This window comes from Adiantum capillus-veneris, chromosome 6 (assembly GCF_014529385.1).
Source record: "Adiantum capillus-veneris isolate H3 chromosome 6, ASM1452938v2, whole genome shotgun sequence".
Classification (NCBI taxonomy): domain Eukaryota; kingdom Viridiplantae; phylum Streptophyta; class Polypodiopsida; order Polypodiales; family Pteridaceae; genus Adiantum; species Adiantum capillus-veneris.
The window spans coordinates 8,839,506-8,861,684 of record NC_140936.1 but is presented as its reverse complement, the minus strand read 5'-3'; the positions used below and the strand labels follow the sequence as shown (position 1 = coordinate 8,861,684).

The 22,179-nt window shown below is 46.3% G+C and overlaps 1 protein-coding gene and 1 pseudogene across 2 annotated transcripts in view; one reads left to right on the top strand and one right to left on the bottom strand.

The window, feature by feature from the left end:
• LOC147455114 (uncharacterized) overlaps positions 1-19,346 on the bottom strand; it is a 51,066-nt pseudogene extending 31,720 nt beyond the window's left edge. The window contains exon 1 of the transcript XR_015188475.1: positions 18,990-19,346. The product of XR_015188475.1 is annotated as an uncharacterized LOC147455114 (transcript). The remainder of the gene's footprint in view (positions 1-18,989) is intronic.
• Positions 12,998-13,618, top strand: LOC147455115 (uncharacterized). Its single transcript, XM_086515205.1, has one exon. It carries the CDS (start codon positions 12,998-13,000, stop codon positions 13,616-13,618), a length of 621 nt encoding a protein of 206 aa, XP_086371331.1.
• Positions 19,347-22,179: the final 2,833 nt, after the last annotated feature.

Here is a 22,179-nt window from a genome sequence, read left to right as displayed (position 1 = left end):
CAGATTTCAGCATTTGCGTTTTCAGCGCGTCGTCGTCGCATCGTCGCCATCGACATCGTCATCGACATAGAGTCAAAATTCAGCAGATAAAGATTTGCGGATTTCAGCCATTAGCGTTTTCAGATTTCAGCCAGTCTCGTCGTCGTCCTCATCGTCGTCGACATCGTCGGCAAGTCCAAGCATTGTAGAGATTTGTGCAATCAATAGTAGACTGCTCTCGCTATAGAGAGTGGGGCCTTCGGAGGAGGGTTTGACAACTTTCTGGTGTCGTATTCTTCTCTCTCTATCTCTCAGTCTCAACACCTTCATTCACAGTGTTTATCTGCTTTGTGATCACTTGCACTCTCTCACTAAAGGAACGGAAGGCTCTCCCTTCCGTAAATAAAGGGAACCCTTGAGCACAATTCGGAGCACTCATCTTGAGCAAAGTTCAACATTCACTTCCGCTGCACCTTACATTGGTAACAAAGCTTTGGCAGTGTTCTGTATCACTCAAGGAATGAACCACAAGAATTTTTTTTGCTTGTTGCAGTCGCATGTAACCCAAGTCCACTTTGGCGTATCGATTCCTAATCGTGTTTTTGAAGAGTGACAGGAAACCGAAGAAAGAAGGGCTTGTCCAACCTCCCCTTGTGCCTCTTTTCACTCATTGAGAGCGGACCGTGCACTTAGCAGCCGGCCAATCAACGTGAAGTGGGAAAAAGCAACCTTGGTGTGAGTGCAAGGCCGCCAAGGGGTGCGCCTGCGGAAAAGAGAAAAACTCGGGTGAAGAGAAGATCCTTCTCTAACACAGATTGCAAGCGAAAGAAGAACCTCAAGAACTCAAGAACCTCAAGACCTCAAGAACCCAAGAACCCAAGACCCATAAGAACCCAAGTTCCTCGTGAACTCAAGAATCCAAGACTTCAGTGTATGGTCAATACCCGAAGCGGAATGGATACTTCGCATGGAGGTGATGAGCATGGAAGTTGCGAAGAAGAATTTTCCCCACCAGGACGTTGTCTGACCCTCCCCCTGCCCCATCTACGCAACGGTTTGCACCAAATCCTATGGAGGCCTTGGTCAAGTCGATGATGGACATGATGGCACAACAACAAGAAGCGAATCGCGTTACGATGGCACAACTAGAAAGAAAAGCAGAACAACAGGAAGCCATGGAGCGTGAACGCCAAAATAGACGAGCAACCTTGGAGCGTGAGCAAGCGCGCTTGGCAGTCGAAGAAAGACAGGCAGAGAGTGAGGCACAGAGAGAACTACACATGCAAGAGATGATCCGATAGGTTCTCACCTCGAAATCCGAGCCGGCCAAAGTGGTTGGTAGTTCATAAAGTGGCGCAAGCCGAGATTCGGACTCCAACAACCCCGTCACAGAGAAGATCACGTTCAGTAAGTATGATGGTAAGATGGATGTTACAATTATTCTGTCACGTGACACATCCCAACCCTATGTGTCCATGGACAAGCTACACCACAGTAGGGTTCAGTCAGTCCAGTCAGTCTAGATTTAGCAGTAATCTGGCACTTTTGTGAGTCTATTCGTAGACCGTGCATGCCCAGTCACTTAGCATAGATGCATATCCTCCGGTTGCACACAGCATGATCATCAGAATTCCCATCAGAATCCATTAGCATCAATTAGGGGAATTTTTCAGTGCACTTAGCCTATTTTCCTATTTTTGGTTATTTTCACTTATTATTTTTAAGTGACTTTCCAACAAAAGTAGGTAGTGCGATTTTGCTAAGTTAATATATAAGCAAACCCAAGTTAGCACTATCTGGCAGAAGAGGCAGCACGAGCTTCCCGCTCAACAGGCAACTTCTCAGCAGTACCCCCCCGCAGCACCATCGCCAGCAGATCCCACTTCCTTGGCGTTTTCATAGAGCATCAGCATCGCTTGAAGTCTTCCCCCTTTTGGCGATAGATTCCCTACAGATCAGCTCATCCTCAGCGTTTTTCCCGTGACCAACCATCAGCATCATTAGCGTTTTTGACAATCAGCAACATCAGCGTTTTTGTTTTGCAGAGCCAGATCAGCCTCGCATGCACCAGATCCATCAGCGTTTTGGGATTGCAGATACAAATCGGCCTAGCGTTTCGGTGAAGGCCAGATTCAGCCAGCGTTTTGTGTTTTCAGCCCTAAGCCACTTCAGACCACAGGTTTTCAGCCATGACACAGTAGCAGATTCCCCCCAAGTTGGTTGCAGATGCTCCCCCATTTTCAGCCATAAAAACGCAGCCAAAACGGTCATTTTCAGCCACCAAAACAGTCCCCGAATTCAGCGATTAGAAGATCACAGATTTCAGCCATCAAGCCGTCGTCGTCATCACCGTCGTCGTCATCGACATAGTCCAACTTGCATCAGTCCATTGCATACACATTGTACAGCTTTGTGCAATCAAAGTAGACCACTCTCGCTGACGAAAGTGGGGCCTTCGGAGGAGGGTTTTACAACCTCTCGGGTGTCGTATCTCTTCTCTCTCCTTCTCTCAGTCTCATTCACTTGCACGCACAATATCCACTCACTTTGTTCGTGACCACAGCACTCTACAAGACGGAAAACTCTCTCTTCCCCTAAGAACTAAGAGGAACCTTGAGCAGTGAAGATCACTAATCTTGAGAAAATACAACATTCATTCCGCTGCACCTAACATATTCATTCTTGGTTGCATTAATTTAATGCTTATTTTGCAACAACTAAGAAGACAGGCAATAGCAAGGTTTTGACGACAGCCATGTACCTTGCCGGTGATGCCATTAATTGGTACCACTCATGGCAAGTTGACCGCGCATCTAGAGGAAGCCGAGGATGGCGCGCCCCTTTCTTTCGATTGGGCCGACTTCCAAGACAAGCTCAAGGCGCGGTTTATGCCCCCACAGTACCTAGCACGGTTGAAAGACGATTGGCGCAGTCTCAAGCAAAAATGGTATGCCAGTTATGTCGTTCTCTAATCGTGTTTTGCAGCTCGGCACTCAATTACACAAATCAAATGCGGGGCGCAAAGAGGCATTCCTTTATGGATTGGACGAGTATATCAAGTTTGATGTCGAGGTACTTGATCCAATTGATCTCAACAAGGCGGTAGCGATTGCTCTCGCACAAGAGATGAAACACAACAAGGGAAAGCCTAAGGAAAACAAGACTTCCACAAGTATCTCTCAGACTTCTCAGAACCCTCACAATGGTAAGAACGGTAACTCTTCTAACCAATCTTCCAATAGTCTCTAAGAAAAGAACTCTCCAAATGAACATAAGGGTAAAGCTAACACAATTGCTAAACCTAAGCTCACTCCAGATGAAAAAGAAGAACAAGGCATTTTAGGAGGATACATCACGTCAGAAGAACAAAGCATTTATTCTAAGGAAGGTCGTTGTTTTCATTGTCACATCAAGGGTCACATAAAAAGAACATGTCCTAAGCTTGAATCTAATGAATCTAAAGAACCCACAAAACCCACTTCCTTTGTCAATGCAATAAATGAGAACACGAGTGTGACCCAAGAGTCTCATGATCTCCCATTGATGAGTCTCTCATGAAGTGTTATGGTCATGTGAAGGGTTAGCGTTTTGTCATATTGTTTGACCCAGGCAGTATGCATGATTTGATTAGTGACTCTCTTGTCGAAAGAGCCCGCTTGGAGGTTCGCAAGACATCTCCTTTCGAGGTGTCAGGCTTCTCTCCCAGTATGGACTCTCTCATCACGCAAGAGCGCCTTGATGTTTTGTTCACTGTTCAACAAGAGTCCTTCCGCAGGAAATTTGTTGTCTCTCCTCTTTCAGGATGTAATATGCTTTTAGGCATTCGATGGTTTCGTGAGCATAACCCTCTCATTGATTGGGCGGAAAATACGTTCACTTCAATCCCAAAAGTGATCTCCCCTTATTATTCGTGGAGAGCACGTTGTTCATTTTCATCTCTCATTTCTAATGTGCAGGCGAAGATTGCAAAGAATCCGGAAAAGGAGACTCTCTCAGTCTCTTCTTTTCCAAAGCATGACACACATGATTTGCATGATAATGATAAGCACGATGATTTGCATGATCAAGATGTGATTTCTCACAAGCATGATGATTTGCAGAAAGAAACTGTGATTGTTCACAAGGATGATGGTTTATTGATACTTTTTCTAGTGAAGCTAACCTCATTGCAGATTCGATCCCTCACGAAAAACCGATCTTGGCTCTTGAGCCTAGGTCCAAAGAACTCCCACAGGAAGTATTATGTGTACGAATGATTAATCAGTACCCATTGTTCGAGTGTTTCATTCGTGATGCTTTCCTATATTTTAGTCATCGTCTTTATGTGATCCTTTTCACAGGCATGCCTTATTGTACGATGAACACGATTCACTCATGAATGAGCACGGATGTATGCGGATTACTCATGGAAAGATGAAATGTTTGCATTCAAGGAATTCACATTCCATGTCTCTTCCTTGGCATGACACAGCATCAGAAAGAGCACAAGAAAGATTGAGCATCAAGCATGGGCATTTTCATTGTGATTTGCCACAGTTGATTGATTCAAAAAGTCAAGATTCAACCCCATTGTTTTAATCTACATTGCATGCACAATCTTTAAAAAAGACTATAATTTTTCCAATCACTTTACATGGAATGGGTATGTTCATGTTTTTGTGTTGAAAGTGGTTTCAGGAATTTTCAGCATCGGAGATTCTTAAAGAAGGTAGACGCATGACTATCAACGAAGTTGAAGCATTGAAGGAGCCACTTTATGTCGCTTTCGGCACGGCCCAGAAGCAAGCATTGCAGACCTTTATGAAGTTCAAGTATCACATGACCCACACATCAGTGTGGGCCAACAAAGAGTCCTTTCCAGGATTCCAAACGCTATTGGCAATCGCCCTCGACGCCATACAGTTCGGTACTAGTACCTCACTTTGAAAAGGAGGGGATGTCACGTGCACATCTAACCCTATGTGTATGTGGACAAGCTACTTCATGACATGGGTTCAGTTCAATTAGCTTACATAGTGATCTGGCACTTTTGTGAGTCTGTTCGCAAACCGTGCATGTCCAAACACTTAGATTATATGCATATCCTCTCGTTGCACACAGCATGACCATCAGATTTCCATTAGAACTCATCAGGCGCATTTTTACAGTGCATAGACCTATTTTTTCTATTTTTGACATTTTTCACTTATTATTTTTTAATGACTTCTGTTGGGAATTGGGAAGGGCAATTTGGCCAATGATATATATAAGGAAACCTAGCGCTAGCACTTAATGAGCAGAAGAGGCAGCAAGAACTTCGCATTCAACGGGCACCTTCTCAACAGGACCCCCATCAGCAAAGCTAGCGTTTTTGCATCTGTAAGGACCTAGCGTTTTCATCCACAGGCAGCTTAGCGTTTTTTGCACAGCAGATCAGCCCCGGCAACAGCAAGACAGATCAAGAAGCCTTGCGTTTTGCATTTGCTTGAACCGGCAGTAGCAGGACAGTTTTCAGCCCTAGCGTTTTTGCATCAGCATGACCCCTTAGCATTTTGCAGATTCATCGCGACAGAACCTCAGTAAGCACCAATGTTTTCAGTTTTCAGCAATCAGACATCGCAGAAGAACCCCCAAACCTCGCAAATCTCACCTGCCCGTAGCAAATCCTCGCCGCACGATCAGATCCAACGTAGGTTGCAGTTTCAGCCCGGAAAACGCAGATTTCGGCATCTGCGTTTTCAGCGCGTCGTCGTCAAATCGTGGCCATCGACATCGTCATCGACATAAGAGTCAAAATTCAGCAGATAAAGATTTGCGGATTTCAGCCATTAGCGTTTTCAGATTTCAACCCATCTCGTCGTCCTCCTCATCGTCGTCGACATCGTCGGCAAGTCCAAGCATTGTAGAGATTTGTGCAATCAATAGTAGACCGCTCTCGCTATAGAGAGTGGGGCCTTCGGAGGAGGGTTTGACAACTTTCTGGTGTCGTATTCTTCTCTCTCTATCTCTCAGTCTCAACACCTTCATTCCCAGTGTTTATCCGCTTTGTGTGTGATCGCTCGCACTCTCTCACTAAAGGAACGGAAGGCTTTCCCTTCCGTAAGTAAAAGGAACCCTTGAGCACAGTTCGGAGCACTCATCTTGAGCAAAGTTCAACATTCACTTCCGTTGCACCTTACTCTTTCTCTCTCTCTCTCCCTCTCTCTCTCTCTTCCGCACACGTGCACTCTCACATGGTATCAACAGCTTTAGCCTCTGCATGTTCCAAGGCGCTACATTGCATCAGGAACTTCTCCCAAGATCAGCAACAGCCAGCCTTTTTTGCAATAACCACCAGATCAGCCAGTGATCTCTGCACAAACAGGGTGGCGCCATCACCTGGACAACATCCATCGCGACGGATGTTCAACCATACCTGCATTTTTTGCAGATCAAGCCTAGCGTTTATGCATCAGGCTGCTAGCACTACCTTTCTGGACATTTCTGTCACCGGGAAAACCCTCAGATCCACTTGCGTTTTTGGACAGCTGCTGCGTTTTTGCAGCAGAGGGTGCAGCGCTCAGCTTTGTGCACCTGGATCTTGCCTACAACACACAACCTTGCATCCGGTGCATTGCCGTCCAACTTCCTCTTCGTTTACCTCAGATTTCAGCCACCTACCACTGCTGTTTTCTCTGTTTCCAGCCCACTTGGGGTTGTGCCAACAATTCACCATCCTCCCCAAACCCCCTGCACCGCTCTCAACCTCGCCGTGAGCGTACGAGCACGCTGAAAATCGCTGGACAGCAGCGTTTTCATCACCTTCAAGTTGCATTTTTGGGTGGACAGCAGCCTCTTGGCTTGTGTTTTTTCACAGAGGGATGAAGTTACCTCCTACCTGGACACCATTCGGTGGTGGTCCATGCGGTCTCTCAGAAACTGCTGCAGTACACGGTATCTTCGACATTGGCTTGATCATCTACAGGCGTACGATCTTTGGGAGATCCATTCATTCCAGCCATCTTTCCGCGGTTGCGCACTCCAGAGGGGGTGGTGACTTGTGGTTTGCTATGGACACACCTATGCACTCATTAGAGGAGTTCACACGAGATATGGCCATGCTCATGGCATATGGGATTCCGACATTCCCAAAGAAGACACCATTATCTTGGGTGGACAGACACTTACCACTCGACCTCGACACGTCAGATCACTTGCTTACATAGGAGCATCTACATGGACTTAGGGAGAGGATCTCAGATCTCTTCTTGGACAGGTTCATTGCTTGGATCTACAGACTGGAGTGGGACTTCAATGTTTGGAATCTCTTGGAGAGTTTACTCGTGAGAGCAGGCATCATTACACGACTACATCCGGAGTCACCGAAGCTTGGCTTGGATGATAGTGCAGTTGCTCTTCTACACTCTTGATCATTTGGATTGTTACCTTCAGAGTTGCTTACACTCACCCTCGGTAACCTTACAGCAAACTTATCCCCCAACCTGGGCAATAGGCCACTCCCAACTCATTCACATTGAGAGCCACACCGAGATGCGGTTTGGTGGCATCGTTGGCGCGGATTCTGTTTTGGTTAACACCGGAGGATTGGAGGTAGGAGATATAGGCAAGACGGCGCAGATATTGGTCTGGCCTTTCCTCTTCTCAGAGGATTTGCACAGCGCAGAGTTCTCAATCTGGCTTTCCTACTTCTACAGGATGATTACGGTGCGAACAGCTTGGTCTGACCACACCTCTTTTAAGAGGATTTGCATAGCGCAGACTGCTCAGTCTAGCTTCCCTACTTCTACACGATGACTACGGTGCAGACAGCTTGGTCTAACCACACCTCTTCTCAAAGGCCCTTCACAGCGCAGACTGTTGAGTCTGGCATTCTCATCTTGGATTACCCTACCCACTGACAGGACACTATGTAGTGGTGATCCGTGCAGTCTCTCGGTGACTGCTGCAGCTTACAGTAGCTTCTACAGTGCAGACTGCTTAGTCTTGCTTTCCTTGATTCGGAGTTTACGACGCAGATTGCTACATCTGGCCTTCCTGGAGTTTTTCACAACCATAGCCACCTAGCCACACTGGGTTACAGGTTCATGCATTGACAGGCTTTACTATTTAGGTCATGCTCATGACGGTTCCTAGGCTTCTTCATTTTCTCCAGACGGTTTGACTACAGACACCACAGATCCTATTGGCAGGACACTTGCAGGTCTATTGACACTTATTTCACGACAAGGAGTTGTTTTCACACTCAATTCGGGACCTTCACGCAGTATGTTCACCCTGTATCGGCGGAGTAAAGCAGTTTGCTACACTCCTCGTGACTGCACTTACCATGGAGATTTATTGGCAGTTGGGACACCCCAGACTGCTGCTACACTCTCGGAGTCTTGTCCTTCAGTGGACATCGTAGCAGACATCTTCATCCTCTCCCTCGCATCTTCGGCTTCATGCAGTTTGTTCAGCATCAGGTGCTGAGAGGGGGTGTTAGATTTACACCACTCTGCTGCTTCACACGTTTAGGGCATACATGTACGGCTAGTGTGTCTCCGAGCTGGCCATCCTTTGCATATGCATTTAGACTGCATCACTGTCCGGCCCCTAACTTTTGTCCGATATTTCCATATATCATTTTTCTGTTGGGTCGTGGGAATTTTTCCAAGCATTGCCCTACCTCCCCTTGGGTACCTATTTATGGGGTCGAGGGGTACCCACTTCCATCATCTGATCATTGTGTATTGAGTCTTTTGCTCATGGTAGTCATGGGGGGCTGATCGCTCCCTCTTCACCATACCTTGCGTTTGTGATCTCTCTCTCTCTCTCTCTCTCTCTCTCTCTCTCTCTCTCTCTCTCTCTCTCTCTCATAGACAATGCATAGAGTGCTAGATTGGCTTCATGCTGAGGCTCTCAAGTTCTATCACCACACAAGGGACCGAGGAGTGACTGTTTACAAGCTTTGGGCACCCCAAGTCGGGAATCTCACACGACACACAAGAGAATCACTAAAAATACTTCACAACTTTAAATCACAGTTCAATTTAGTCGACATGGCTTGGCATAGTTCCGTGCCCAGAGTGATTGGCCCCCAAGACTGGCGCCCCTTTCTGTATTTCTTTATCATTAATCATTGCAAGGTACAACTCCCGCAAGACCTCTGCTCTCAGACTCCGCGTTCAAATGCTCTCCAAAGTGAGGCCCCAAGGGTTCTGTTTATTCTTACAAGGGATGCCCCAAAAGCAGAGCCCCATAAGCAATTAGTTCAAAAGCGATCAATTCCCAAAAAGCATCTGGTCCAAAAACTTCCCTAAAAAGCATTCAACGCAGATCGCGGAAGTACGTACAGCCTGCCATGTGGCATAGCCAGTGCAAAACACGAAAATCCATATTACTGCCACGTCAACATGCCAACACAATATTCAATCGTCCGTACAATTCTGCCACGTCATCACATGATCCGTATGGGCAATACTGCCAATTCATTATTTTGTGACAATGACATACTTAATCTTGCCGCTGACCAAGTTCCTTGTGACACCGCGCCTGATGGAGCAAGATGTAGACACATTGTGATACACTTTTTTGCAAACACCCAGTGTGCGCCTTGTTAAGTATATTGTGGAATCCCTACACGTGTCCTGAGATCCGAGCCACACATAAGTTGGCCCTTCTTGATGTTGTGTTACACCTGAGTCTGAACACATGCTTGGCCTAGCCTTTCTCGGCATGTACTAAAGCATAGTATACCTAGAGGTCTGATGAATCCAAGATAAGCCCAGATTCACCCTTAAAGGAAAGTGCGAGATATAGACCCATGGTAGTCACCCACAAGACAATATAATTATCAGCTCCATCACGCATAGTATTGACTAAATACCACGACATAGTAGTTTAATAAGGTCACCGAGAGTGGGCAATGTCAAAGGTGGCAACGGAAGATGCAATGAAGACAAGAACTGACTCATGATCCAGTGGACACCTCGACTCCGATCTAGGAAATGCCAAATACATGAACAAGGCACCTATGGAGAAGAAAGATCATTGAGGGAGAAAGAGACACGACATTTGAGAATGAGAGAGAGAGAGACAAAGAGAGAGAGAGAGAGAGAGATATGGGAAAGACTCTCCGAGTTGATAACAAGCTGCTTATACAAGTGACAAGGGTGGTCAGCCATAGATCTGTCATGCCCTAATGGATAGACCCGAGGTACACACAATTGCGATTGTTGCTGACACCACCAATTGCTCCTGCACATGAGAGCACTTTCACGATCTCCACATGGGTTATCACTCTTGGATTGATCCTCCTGGCATCAAGAGAGAAATGGAGAAAGAGAGGTACATGCCTCAGGGCTACAAGCATGGCTGCCATCTAGAGGACATGTAGATCCTAGGCTTGAACCAAGAACTAGGTGCTCTACCTCTCCACTTAATGCTCACGGGACAGGCTGCCCTAAGGAGGAAACATGGACAAATCACAATGCTGTCCATCATTGCCGATAGTGCTGCCCTACTACTGCTGGGGATGATAAATGTTAGGACTCAATGGGAAAACGCTTGGGCTAATCTATTGTGACAGTAATGACGTGGCATGCCCAATTGGAAGAGAAATGATCGAGTGAACAAGAGAAGCCGAAGCAACCAACTTAAAGAACTTTTGAGCACCGGCTAAGGGGCCTAACCCTAAAAATCCCGAAGCTTGAACTCTGAGAATGATTTTCGTAAAACGCGCTAACATGTTGAAATGACATGTTGTACGAATGCTGCCGTGGTAGCTGCTATACGGAATTTTTGCGTTTTGCGTTGATGATGCCACGTGGCAGGCTGTAAGGATTTCCGCATATTACGTTCGCTCATTTCAACGCTAGCTTTTAGGAGCAAATGCTCTTGGGGATTACTGCTTTTGAGAGAAGTGCTTTGGGCTCTGCTTTTAGGCAACCCTTGTAATGTTTATAAGGAACCCGGGGCCTCACTCTATAGGGCATCTGGACATGAAGTCTGAGAGCATAGGACCCTCGAGAGTTGTACTTTGTCGAGAGCAATACTAAAGAAATACCGAAAGGGGCGACGGTCTTTGGAGCCAATGCATCTGGGCACGAAAGTCACTCTCTCTCTCTCTCTCTCTCTCTCTCTCTCTCTCTCTCTCTCTCTCTCTCTCTCTCTCTCTCTCTCTCTCTCTCTCTCTCACCAGCCTCCAGGTATTTAGTTCAACTCTCCTCGTCGGCTAGGTCTCTTGGGATAGTTTCCTACGACGTTAAAACTCTCTTCTTCTTCTTCTTCTTCTTCTCTCTCTCTCTCTCTCTCTCTCTCTCTCTCTCTCTCTCTCTCTCTCTCTCTCTCTCTCTCTCTCTCTCTCTCTCTCTCTCTCTCTCTCTCTCTCGCGCTGCTGCCCCCCCCCTCTCGCGCTGCTGCCCCTGCCCCTCGTGCTCCCTGCCCGCCAATGCCTCGCCCTCGCGCTTCTCCCCCTGCTCCTCCCGCACCCTCTCTCTCTCTCGCGCTCTCTCCCGCACCCCCTGCTGCTGCTCCCCCCCCTCTCTCTCTCTCGCGTTGCCCGCCTCGCTACCTCTCTCTATCGCGCTGAGCCCCCCCCCCGCGTCTATCGCACGCCCCCCCCCCCCCCCCCCCCCCCCCCCTTTTTAATTTAACTTAAACTATTAAACTTTTAAAGTTCTTTCAGCTAGCCCCCCCCCCCCCCCCCCCCTTTGTCTATCGCACCCTCTCCTCAGTCTATCACCCCCCCCCTCGTCAATCTATCGCGCCCCCCCCCCCCCCCCCCCCCCCCCCTCTCTCTCTCTCTCCCTCTTCCCCCCCTCCCTATTTGTTTACCCCCCCCCCCCCCCCCCCCCCCCCCCACACCCCTCTCCTCAGCCCATCTATCGCTCCTCTCTCTCTCTCTCTCTCTCTCTCTCTCTCTCTCTCTCTCTCTCTCTCTCTCTCTCTCTCTCTCTCTCTCTCTCTCTCTCTCTCTCTCTCTCTCTCTCTCTCTCTCTCTCATTCTTTGGGCCTCACCGGAATGGATCCACTTGAAGAAGACCCTGCACAGGACACAGAAGCCGCCAATGTCTCACCTGTTTGCAAGCCGCGAGCAAAGGCAACCTTCATGCTCACGAATAAGCGGATGGCACAGATGGAGAGGGAAATGAAGGAATGGAAAACAGAGATGGAAGGATGGTGGAAGGAGAAGGCCAACCTCCTTCAAATGGTCTTCAATGAAGGCGCACAGTGGAAGAAGGAGAAAGAGAGCCTTAACGCAGAAATACAGACACTCAAAGAAGAAGTATCAGCCCTCAAACAGGAGAACCCAAACGCCGAGATACGGGTACTCAAAAAAGAAGTCTCAGCCCTTAAACAGGAGCTTGCTGATAGAGTAAGCAATGGACTAGAGGAAGGCGAATTTTAACCCTCGGTAATTGATGAAATCAAGGAAATTAAGGAACAGGTAAGGTTGATCACAGAGGAAGAGAAGCTGAGTGTGGCAAAGACATCTTCATGGGCGGAGATGATAACAAGGACACAGAAAAAGGCGGACGAGGCTGAAAAATGGATCGAGGTCGCCAAGAAAGGGAAAGGTCAAGAAACTCCTTGTACACCGACGCTTATTAACATGACTCTCGAAGAGGAACAAAGAAGGCGGATGCGAGCACTGCATGTGAGAGTGACCGGTCTCATGGACATAAACAACGTGGAGAAAGAGGTCACAAGCCTTACATCCATGATGGGGATGGAAAAGCCTTTGCACACAAAGGCATGGAGGGTAGGTAAGAAAAGTGATGGCCCGGGAGAGTCTTCAAAGGGGAGAGCTCTCATACTACGCTTCCCCTCGTCGGAAGAGAAGAAGGAATTCTTGAGGAAGAGGCCTACTCTCAAAAAGACAGGTATTTTCCTCGGTGATGACCTGACCCTCTCACAGCTCGCACATATGAGAGAGGTAATGCCAGAGATTACAGCGGCAAGGGAGAAGGGAAAGATAGCCTTCTACAGAGATGGACGGGTAGTGATTTTAGAGCGGCGTACTGCATGACGGTGCGAGACATATGGGACCACACTGAAGATGGCTACCTGGAACTGTAATGGGTCTATGAGGTTGGACGTGGGTGCATTTGAGGAGAGTTTCAAAGACAAGGATATTGTGTTCTTCTCAGAGACTCATCAGGCCCCTGGACAGGTAATGCCACATGTGGTGGGATACAGATGGGAAACAGCTCACAGGACAAATGCGAGATCTGAGCAAGGGAGTAGAGGTTCAAGAGGAGTAGCAGTGCTATTCAGAGAGGAACTACAACCATTACTGCATATTGTACGAAGAGATGATCATGCTAGATATATGTGGGTGAGACTGAGACCTGACACAGGTCGATTCCTATATATTGCCATATGCTACTTTCCTCCCAGTACATCAATGTATGCCGCATCCAGAGGGCAGTCGCCTTTCTCTATCCTAGATGATGACATTTGGGAGTTTTCAAGGGATGGTGATATCATTCTCCTAGGGGACTTCAATGCCCGAACGGGCAACTCGCAGACAATCTTCTACGACACCTCAGATGAGGTGCTTCGAGAGCTGGATGCGGGTGAGTTGGGGCTTGACAAATGCTCAGATGACAGAGAGCAAACGGAGTATGGGAGATACCTCATGGAAATGACGACCACACATTGGATTAGCCATACTTAATGGCTTACAGCGATTTCCTGGAGCAGCCGGTTTCACATGCTTTCCACATAGACATGGGGCCAGTACAGTAGATTATGTTATGACACAACCGAGCTTTATCCCCTGCATTCAGGATTTCACAGTGGGAGCCAGGCCAATGGGCATAGCAGTAGATCATGCTCTATTGACACTGTCCGTTAAATTTCAGTATAGTACAACCCAGACACCAAGAGGCAGGCCACACACCCGCTATACATTTACACCAGAGACTGATTTCGTTTATACAGAGGAGATCTGGGACCGTCTATTGGAAGGCACAGCTGGCAGAAATGGTACAGGCCTCTCAGTGGAGGAGTGCACCAATATACTGACTGAGACACTGCATGGGGCTGCATCAGTGGCATATCCACACACTCAGCCGAGTAAGAGACGACATGCTGGGAGCATGCCACAGAATAGTTGGTATGATGAGGAATGCAGAGAGATGAGGGCACAGCTTCAGAGGGATCTTCTGTTACGAGTCATCACTTACAAACAGTCTCGGATTGCTTTCCGACGCCTTGTGCGACGGAAGAAGCGAGCTTACCTAGCTCAGATGGAGCGAGACTTATATCAGATGTTCTTGAGTAGGGACTCCGGAGAGGCATGGCGACTCTTCCATGAGCACTCTCCTCCCCCAGTGATTACTTCACCTGATGTGTGGGGCCAATATGCGACATCATTATATACGGTTCCGGGACAGGAACACCTTCCAGACCCTACCAAGCCTTGCCCAACTACGAGCACTTTCTTTACGCCTGAGATGGTACGAAGGGCCATCGACAGGATGAGGACCGGGAAGGCATATGATCATGACGGTCTAGTAGCGGAGCACTTTATACATGCCAAGGATATGTTGATGGAGGTTCTCGCAATGTTGTTCAATTGTGCCATGTGTGAGGGATTCCCTGAGACCTGGAGGTTGTCTAATATTGTGCCCATCTTCAAGGCTGGTGACCCTACAGAGCCTGGGAATTACCGCACTATTATGGTTGGACACACATTGGCACGACTGTATGCATCTATTCTGGAGAAACACCTGAGTAGCTGGGCAGAGGGCGAGGGTGTACGAGCAAAGGGTCAGGCCGGCTTCAGGAGGGGTTTCTCCACTCTTGATCATATTCTGACACTCAAGGCCATCATTGAGGAGGGCAGAGCACATGGGAGACGGATCTATTGTAGCTTTGTGGATTTTCGCAAAGCATTTGACATGGTACTAAGGGCTCGATTGATGCGCAGACTGCAAGAGATGGGGGTGCCCATAGAGGTAATTTGGGGGATAATGGCTTTGTACAAATCAGTGGTGGGACATGTACGCACTCCAGAAGGGGTGTCTGATTTAGTTCACTCTACTATTGGAGTGAAACAAGGTTGCCCATTGTCTCCTACTCTATTCGGTATGTATGTGGATGAGGTGTCTGATTACACTGACAGAAAGGGTGACAGGGGTGCCCAGCTGACAGGGACGTGGATCCCATTGTTGCTTTATGCTGATGATATTGTACTGATATCTAACTCACCAGAAGGTATGCAACGACATCTGGACGCACTACGCAGTTTTGCAGAGGATAGTGGCCTGGGTGTACACCTAGGTAAAACAAAGGTTATGGTGTTTAACACCACACCGCAATGGGTCAGGAGATCAGTACCTACTTTCAAATATGGTCAAGAGATTGTGGAGTATACAGATGCATACAATTACCTGGGGGTAGTCTTCACGGGGCCGAGATTTTCTTTGAGAAGAGCAGCAAAGACTAGACTAACTAGAGCCGGTGCGGCTCTGGGAGGAATGGAGAGGATGTGTTCACAAGTTCAGTTCCAGGAACCTAGGACAAAGTTATGGCTCTTTGATACTTTGGTAGCCTCTACTATGTTATATGGGGTGCAGGTTTGGGGACCTTCTATAGGCCAGGATGGGTGGAGGCGTATGGAGAAGCCCCTGGTATCTATGATCTCTCGGCTGATTAGAGCCAAGGTTTCTGTACCGTATGATATCATTCAAGCGGAATTAGCTGCCCCCCCTATGGAGATTGAGGCGCTCACAAGATCAGTCTCCTTTGTACACAGTCTATGGGATACTACCACAGACAGATATGCCAGGGTGGCTCTAGAGTCCTCCAGACAATTAGCTTTTAATGGGGACACATCATGCTGGTATGCTCAGATGACATCATGGTTTCAGACACATGGTTTCACCATGGATAGGTTGCCTCCTTTTCAATACTCTCTTCAGGCACCCTTGAGATCTCTGACACGGGTAGAGATTAATAGACTCATCCGTCAGGATTTGATCCAGCTGGACACGAGAAGGACATGGATAGAGCCGTTACAAGAGTTGGGCACAAAGATGGCTTTCTATAGAGATCATCTTCTCCACCTCACGGGGGATGGGTTTGTGATTCGACCTAGCTATATGGACACGCATCTTTCGCATGGTTTGCGTTGTGCCATTGGCCAGATATGCATGTCCTCACATCAGCTCGAGATTGAGATTGGCAGATTCAGAGGGACATCGGCAGATAACAGAATATGCCGCTTATGCCATCTAGAGTCAGAGACAGAAGTACATTACATGTCATTGCACAGTATACTATGAGATACGAGGTCGTTTTCACTGTCTATTCAGAGAAGGTTTTGGGCCTCTATCTAGGGTCATGAGTTACGAGGATCAAAGATGTCTTGGGCTTTATCTACTTGAGTTACACAAGCATAGAGGAACCTTACTGAGGAGAGGTGAAGAGAGACATCCCCAGAGACAGATCATAGATTTCTTTACACTAGATACTGTACACCCAGAAGAACAGACAGAGGAGCAACCAGCGACGGTGGAGAGGTCTACCCGCACTACTGGCATTCTCATAGACCGAGCATTGGAGCTAGGGAGATCTAGACGACCCCGAGGGAGGAGAGGAGCTACACAATTTCGAAGGAGGCTACGGCAAAGGATTCAAGCCATACTCTTTCGTCGTCCAGAGTGCAGATGAAGATGGATCTCTACTCCCCTCCCATATTGTCTTCACATTGTACTGCTTAGTTTAGGATCCCGCAGTATTTATATTTTGTTATCCTAGTTTAATTTATTTTGTTAATCTGACTTTGTATAAGATACACCGCATTGTAACTTTCTGGTCTCATAGGTCACTTTGGCCTTTTGAAGACGTTAATATAACATTTCATTTCATCTCTCTCTCTCTCTCTCTCTCTCTCTCTCTCTCTCTCTCTCTCTCTCTCTCTCTCTCTCTCTCTCTCTCTCTCTCTCTCTCTCTCTCTCTCTCACATAACAGGTATTTAGTTCAACTCTCCTTGTTGGCTAGATCTTTAAGGTCTCTTGGGATAGTTTCCTACGACGTTAAAACTCTCTTCTTCTTCTTCTTCTTCTTCTTCTTCTTCTTCTCTCTCTCTCTCTCTCTCTCTCTCTCTCTCTCTCTCTCTCTCTCTCTCTCTCTCTCTCTCTCTCTCTCTCTCTCTCTCTCTCTCTCTCCAGGTCCATGGGAAATGTACCAGCAAGGCTAGGAGAAAATCGAAATACCCCCAGCCTGCAAGAGCCTACTCGAGCCTACTGGCCATGGAACAAAGACAAAACGCCTGAGCTACACATGGCTAAACACAACTTGACATGAGAAAACAATTTCACATTGGCCAAGCACAACCACAAAACAACCCACTTCCTAACACGTGCCCCTAGGAGAAACTAGAACCGATTGGACGAATCCAAGAGATAACAACTCTAACAGGCAAGCCGTATTTCCTCGTCTTGTGGCTGTTACATTGGTGTAGCTGATGGCCCTTTTCTTGATTAACTGGTGACCTCTAGAGCTGCAGTCATGAGCACGCCCACATCTCCACGAACTACCCCTCTTTCACCCATGTACATGGATGCTTCAATGTGCCCTAAAAACCCTTCTGAGAACACCCCCTCCAATCACAAGCACATGTTTCCTGCCCTATCTAATTTGTTGTTGCAAATCAATCACACAAATCACTCTCTTCTTAGTTTCATTTTCAACCAACACACATCCAGCAATCGAACAGACCCCAAGGTTCTCTCTCTCTCTCTCTCTCTCTCTCTCTCTCTCTCTCTCTCTCAGGTAATGCCACGTCATCACTTTGTGACACCAATAGATCTTGCCAAAGCTCAAACCCTATGAAAACATATGAGGGAATAATGGAAGCTTGATTTGCTACTATTATATTTGGAGAAGGCCATTCATTAAATAGTCCAAGATTTTCCTGGGGTTTCCTATTGAGTTTACCAAAACACGCCCTTATCTTAAGCCGTGTAAAATGGCATCAGTTTGTATAAATCTACAGAAGCCTAAATGAGCGAATGTAAAAAATTGATCCCAAAGAACGATAATAATCGTCATGGTCACAATCACAAAATTAATACCCAATGTTTTCAAACAATAAGTGTTAGGACGGTCACATCTAGAAGGAGACAAACAACAAAGTTTTGGATTCTAAGAAAGTGCAACAACAAGTGAGAAAAAAAGTAGTCAAAGGCAATCTTTTTCTTTGCAATGTCTCAAGCAGACAATAGTCAAGATTCTACACGGCTAGGAATTTCGCACTGAGAAAGTCTCTTTATATTTGAGCGCTGATGGCATAGAAACATTAAAAAGAAGATAGTTGATAGATATGTACCACTTGAAATGAAAACAACTAACAATTCTTCTTTTGTATATCTTGAAGCAAAGCATTCCATGTGGCAACTTGATGAGTGGACATCTTGTGACAAGCTTTCTTGCAATTGTAAGAAAGCCACAATTTGCATTTTAGCAATACTCTGCTACATAGGATCCCTTTCCAACTCAAGTCTTAAGCTATGCATGTGAAGCTCCCTTCTTCCCTTCCTCTACGACCTTGTTGTCTCCAGAAGCTTTCAAACCCCTCAAAAAAGAGTGGAAATACAAGGCGCACTGCCTGTCAGTTGCATTCATTTGGATGCAATCAAAAGGCCTTTTCCCATATGAGGAAATTCCATGCTATTGTGTCTTGATACAAACATTTCTTGAGCTTTAGTCAAGAAGTTTGAAATTGGCACACATAAGCTATCTCAGCATGCATTCAACTGTGTTCACATCGACAAGCTGAGCGCGGGTCTTCGGCAGAGAAGGATGCTGTCATCATTGGGATACACCAAAGTTACTCGTGTTTATATCTAAAGAATGGTATAATTCCGGACGATTCACATTGAGAATATTTGAAAGGATTCCAAGGCGACAAACTCCAGATGAGAGCTTGTAGCAAAGTCGGATGGAGCCCAAATCAACACATCAGGCATGCAATATTTATATAGAACAACAATTTGCAAATGCAGACATTCAGTGAGACATGACTTACAAGCACTTACAGGCGTGCACGATGGATTCCAACCTGAAACGCAAGGCCCTCATGCCTGGATACGTCTGTTGCCATCTGCTCGGTCCCTACGTTTTACTTGTGTGTTGCTCTCTTTGCGACTTGAAGAGAATTTAGCAGCAGCTTGGTCGACATGTATGCCAAAAAGCAGCTATATTGTCAATCTTGGCATACATGTCAACCAAGCTGCCTCTGCAATATAGTCATTCTTGGCATACATGTCAACCAAGCTGCTGCACACACCGAAGAGAAAGGGGGTTCAACGTTCAAGAGGCGCTGTTCGCGACTACGTGCGACCCACCACGCTTGAGATCTCCGAGGACCCCGGTTACAAATCGAAACAACAGTGTGCACGTTAGGCTAGTTAGGGTAAAGGGTCAATAACAGCGCCACCCACCAGCACAAGGATAACGACGGCTTACCATTTAGAGGGGTTTCACTCGGTGGGTTATGAAACTCACATAATCAAAATAATGGTTGAAAGAGGGAAAGCAGGAGGCCTTTGTGCGTTTACCAAACTTTTGCAAAACAACTGATGAGACTAGAGGCTCAAAATCGATGGGACTTTTTCTTTCCAAATTAGAAAGTACCTTTTATGCATGGGAAAGTGAAACTCAAATAGTACCTCTCATGGCCGTTATGATTCATAAAGCTAGGGGCCATAGCATTGCCATGGCTTAGGCTATGTTCAAACAACTCAGAGGCACCGCCCGCAACCACAGTTGTCCATGTAATATGAACCGCCCCCTCAATTATCATGTAACACTAGAACAACAGGGGATCACTGGTTGAGGGTACGCAGATCTCTAGGCACGCTAAACTTTGACGGATCTCTAGTCATGCTTAACATTAACGACATGAAAAAGGAGGGCTTAAATTTCATCATGATCGCCCGCATCTACAGGGACTTGAACCCACCACCACCTACTCGCGAGTTATGGGTACTAACCACTTCATCAGCACATATATGTTGCATGAGGATGTAAAAGAAATAAATAGAAGCCCACCAGAGAGAGAAGGCTTTGCAAGAAGCCTCGACATACTAAAGGAAGAGCTAGCAATGAAAGAAGCTTGGGTTCCTCGGATCCAAGTACACACATATGTTGGTTAAGCCCAACATGTACAGCATGGAAAGCCTCTTTTGTTTAATCATGTGGTCATCCATGATGTTTGCAAATATCTTTCATAGAGAGAGTAGAATCCTATGTATCTCTCTCTCTCTCTCTCTCTCTCTCTCTCTCTCTCTCTCTCTCTCTCTCTCTCTCTCTCTCTCTCTCTCTCTCTCTCTCTCTCTCTCTCTCTCTCTCTCTCTCGGGCTTCTATTTATTTCTTGAGCAAGATCTTGAGCACGCGATGGATGCACGATATAAAGAAGTGATTTGGAAGATGGAATGCAAGATCTTGAGCACGAGATGGATGCAAGATATAAAGAAGTGATTTGGAAGATGGGATGCATTACACTTGCTACATGATGCATCAATAGACTCCCAAGTGAATGAAGCTTTTCTACAACGCCAATGTATTACAGCCTGGGAGGAATCCGGTCGGTCACACTTCATACATTACACCACCCATATTGCCCCCAACTACAAAACCATGTTCTTTGTTGAAAGAGGAAATTGTACTCACCCTTACGTGCTTGAGCCTATCCACTTGTCAGTGTGATACGCACTGTTGCAGCCATTCGACTTAGCTCCCACTCCCTTCGATCCGAGACAGGGCATTGGGGCAATGGAGAAGAGTCAAATCGAGTGTGCACATTATGCTCACTGGAAGTTCGAGAGTCTAAGTACTACACACTACTCGAGTGCTCAGCTTTTGGTCACATCCGGACTTGCTTCCCTCACATTTTCAGACATGACTTAGACCTACACACTTTCCTCTCCCAGCCACACTGTGGACTCTCCATTGCGACTCTCATCACCACAATTTTGGAGCATCGAGGATCACTCATCAGGCACACACATACTACATCACATGTAACTTTGGTCCCATAGGTCATATTTGACCTCTGAGGACGATAATAAAATCTCTCTCTCTCTCTCTCTCTCTCTCTCTCTCTCTCTCTCTCTCTCTCTCTCTCTCTCTCTCTCTCTCTCTCTCTCTCTCTCTCTCTCTCTCTCTCTCTCTCTCTATTGCGTATGTGCGCTATCACCCTCCATAGCTAGGAGCCTTTCAAGTTGTATTAGAGCCTTGTTGAAGTTTATCTTGAGCTCGTAGAACTTGCAATTTCATAGGGTATGGATAGCTAGGAGTCGAGATGGCGATGCTTGGACTATAGCATTTCATAATTAGGAAACCGACTCGGCAACCAACTTGTGCTACATTAATTGTTGCAAACAACTTGTAGCAAGGTTGCTTTATCATTGATGTAGTGAAGGGATAAGCTTAAAAAACTATCAAAGGTGCATCAATTGTCAAGATGCATTAGTAAGGGGCTACCACTACCTCCACTACTTGTTGACAATGATAAATAGCTACCACGTTGCAATTTTGTCACAATTATCAAGATCCAATGTAGATGTTGTTGAATTTAACATGATCAATAGGTCATTAGCCAGTCGATGGTATTTCTCACCATTCTTAGGCTACAATGCAATAACACACACACACACAATCAGCGTCTCCTTGATTAGTTGTGGATTGTCAAAAAATTTAATCGACAAGCACGAATCATATATTCACGGTCTCCTCATATGTTTTTTATCCTTGGCTCAACAAAACATCAATAGCACAAGATCACAAACAACCAATGGTAGTTGTTTTGCTCTCCCAAATTCTCATTTTGTTTAGTTACAACATTACTTTTGTACTCTTGGGGACACTTTGTGAGGATGAGTGTTAGCAACGATTAACACATGCGCTACACTGATTATGCACCAAGCTAGGGATGTGCTATTGATGTGCACAATATTTCCTATTCACATTGTATAAGGTCTTGGGCTCATTTATGAATTCCAAATTGTATAGGCTTAAGGGGTCAACTTTATCCCATAGTTGAAGGGCTTAAATCCCAAAACTATAAAGAGTCCTATGCTAAATGAGAATTCTTTCTTGGGTGAGCTCTCTTCTTTGTAGAGTGGATGGTCATGAGGCTCATGGGTTTTCCATGCCCATGTAGCTCTTCATTTTTAATAATCAATTGCACCTTCTTTCTTATTAGTCTTCTTTGTTTTGATTAT